The sequence below is a fragment of the Buceros rhinoceros genome, unplaced genomic scaffold (assembly GCF_000710305.1).
Source record: "Buceros rhinoceros silvestris isolate BGI_N320 unplaced genomic scaffold, ASM71030v1 scaffold3797, whole genome shotgun sequence".
Taxonomy (NCBI): domain Eukaryota; kingdom Metazoa; phylum Chordata; class Aves; order Bucerotiformes; family Bucerotidae; genus Buceros; species Buceros rhinoceros.
In genome coordinates, this window is record NW_010420288.1 from 145410 (window position 1) to 148572 (window position 3163).

The 3163-nt window shown below is 45.9% G+C and overlaps 1 protein-coding gene across 1 annotated transcript in view; it reads left to right on the forward strand.

The window, feature by feature from the left end:
* The window catches only part of KHDRBS2 (KH domain containing, RNA binding, signal transduction associated 2), a gene marked incomplete at both ends in the record, with an annotated part of 146202 nt that extends 143448 nt beyond the window's left edge, over positions 1-2754 (forward strand). The window contains one exon of the mRNA XM_010139249.1: positions 2559-2754. Coding sequence (XP_010137551.1) covers positions 2559-2754 — 196 coding nt within the window. The remainder of the gene's footprint in view (positions 1-2558) is intronic.
* Positions 2755-3163: the final 409 nt, after the last annotated feature.

The following is a 3163-nucleotide window of genomic DNA, read 5'->3' on the forward strand; positions in this document are numbered from 1 at the left end:
AGCACTAGCATGTAATGTTTGCTACTTCACTACAAGTTTCAGTAGCCAGTTTTCAGATCACAGAATCACAGAGCAGTTTGGGTTGGAAGGGACCTTCAGAAATCCTCTACTTCAAACCCCTCACCTTGGGTAGGACTTTCACTAGCTCAAGTTGCTCAGAGCCCTCTCCAACTTGACCTTGAACACTTCCAATGACAAGGCATTCACAACTTCTAGGCAAACTGGACACCCGCGAATTCATGGGCCCTGAAGGGATGCACCCACAAGTGCTCGGGGAGTTGGCAGATGTCATTGCTAGGCCACTCTCCATCATCTTTGAAAGGTCGTGAACAGGAGAGGAGCCTGAGGGCTGGAAGAAAGCCAGTGTCACTCCAGTCTTCAAAAAAGGCAAGAAGGACACAGGAAACTCCAGGCCAGTCAGCCTCACCTCTGTCCCTGGAAAGGAGACAGGACAGCTCATTCTGCATGTCATCTCTAAGCATATGGAGGAAAAGAAGTATCAGGAGTAGTCACCTTGGATTCACCAAGGGAAAATCGTGCTTGACCAATCTGATAGCATTCTACGATGGCATGACTGGCTGGGTGGATGAGGGTTGTTGCTTGTAGGTAACCCACAAACATATTACAATTTATGTGTTTATGTTTTTCATTTCTTACTACAGTATTTCCCTCCAATTTTTGCCTATTATATGCAAGCACCGTTGGTTTGATTAGTTGTGCGCATGAATGCAATGACATTAACTGTGAGGGGAGAGCAGTAGATATTGTCTACCCCAACTTAAACAAGGCTTTTGACACTGTCTCCCAAAACATCCTTAGGAAAACTTAGGAATTGTGTGTTAAATGAGTGGACAGTGAGAAGGATTGAAAACCAGCTGAATGACAGAACTCAGAGGAGGTGGTGCAGAGTCTAGTTAAAGACCTGTAGGGGATCAATACTGGGTCCAATCTTGTTCAACGTATTTATCAGTAACCTGGATGACCCGACAAAGTGTACCCTCAGCAAGTTTGCTGATGATGCAAAACTGGAAGGAGTGGCGGACACACCAGAAGGCTGTCCTACTGTTCAGTGAGTCCTGGACAGGTTGAAGAGTTGGGTGGAGGGGAAACAAATGAAGTGCAAAAAGGGCACATGTAGGGTCCTGTACCTGCGGAATGATAACCTTGTGCACCAGTACAGGTTGGAGGGTGACCTGCTGCAAAGCAGCTCTGGGGAGAAGGACTTGGGAGTCCTGGTGGACAACAGGTTGACCATGAGCCTTCTGTGTGCTCTTGTGACCAAGAAGGCCAATGGTATCCTAGGGTGCATTCAGAACAGTGCGACCAACAAGTGGAGGGAGGTTGTCCTCCCCCTCTACTCTACCCTGGTGAGGCCACATCAGGAGCAGTGTCCAGTTCTGGGCTCCCCAGTTCAAGAGAGACAAGGAACTACTGGAGAGAGTCCAGTGCAGGGCTGCAAAGATGATAAGGGAACTGGAGCATCTCTCTTATGAGGAAAGGCTGAGAGACATGGATCTGTTTAGGATGGAGAAGGCTGACAGGGGATCTTATCAATGCTTATAAATATCTAAAGGGCAGGCATCAAGAAGATGGGGTCAGACTCTTTTCAGCAGGGCCCACCAACAGGAGAAGGGGAAAGAGGCACGAACTAGAACACAAGAAATTTACACCTAAATATTAGGAAAAACCTCTTGACTTTGAGCGTGAGAGAGCACTGGAACAGGCTGACCAGAGAGGTTGTGGAGTCTGCTTCTCTGGATGTGTTTCTGTGCAACCTGCTCTAGGTGAACGTGTTTTAGCTGGGAGTTGACTAGATGGTCTCCAGAAGTCCCTTCCAATCCCTACCATTCTGTGATTCTATGATACATCCCCATTCTAATTTGTCATATGGTATAGTTACAAGAACTTTAACCACTAACAGCTTCTTCTGACTTATCAGTTAGTACAGCAAGGTGGATATGGCATTATCAGGAGGATACTAACCCCTTCTGTGCTTGTCTGTATGTGCTATTACCTCTGCACAGTGGGGGAAAGCAGTACCCCATGTTAGCCTTTCCTTGTGCTGAAAAGTTCTAACTCCTCTCATATTTTTGTTCTACTTTGTCTTGCAAGTTTCTGCCATCCTAGATCATCTTCTGCCAATCAGTTTCTCCCACCTGCTAATAAACACAAAAATGAGTGCGGTGACTGCTCATGTAAAATAATTTGAGAGCAACAGAAAAAATTCCTCACTTTCTTCTTCCTCTAGAACTACTTTGGAGGAACTCTGCAACTCTGTGAATTACAATGATCCAGAATTTCATTAGTACAGGCAACAAGAGATCAGGTGTAAAAGGCACTGGATGGCTTAAAAATAAAGCCATTCCACAATATGAGTTCTGCCTGAGATATTGCCTAAAAGAGGTTGACGTTGTAGAATGTCCCTGTGCCAAGAGACTTAGAGTTATGCAATATTTTAAAGAGTAGTAAAAGTGTAAGGGCCTTTAAAATGGGGTAGTGCATGCATGTCTTCCCTTGCCATACATGCCAAACTGATCATTCGTTTTCATTCCCCCCAGGGGACGTGGGGGTGCGATTCCCCCACCTCTGCCTGGACGAGGTGCCCAAGCACCCCGAGGAGCGCCGGTGACTCGTGGAGCCCTCCCCGTCCCACCAGTGGCAAGGGGTGTTCCCACCCCACGAGCAAGGGGTGGCCCTGCTATCCCGGGCTACAGACCACCCCCACCACCTGCACATGAGGCCTATGAAGAATATGTAAGTAACCATGTGCATGCATAACATACATGAGCCAGACTCTGTGGTGAACATCAAGTACCTCCGAGTTGGTATACTTCAGGCCAATGATTTGTCTGTCTCTACTGCTTACCTCTGCTGGTGAATTAGTCTCAGTGATATAAGATGTCTGCAGACCTGTGTTTTGAGTGATGTGGCTTCACAGAATTGTTCACCACTTAGTTTTGGATATGAGAAGGTTGTGCTGCGTGGCTCTCAGAGTGTCATGAAAGAGCAATACAGATATTCTGAAGACTATGCTATAACTGAAATTCACTCATTACTGCAGGCAAATTCTTAGCAATAACAGATTACATCCTTTGTGAGAAAACAGGGTTTCTTTTGTTCTTCCAATTCTTTTTATTACATATAAATATATATATTTTATTCA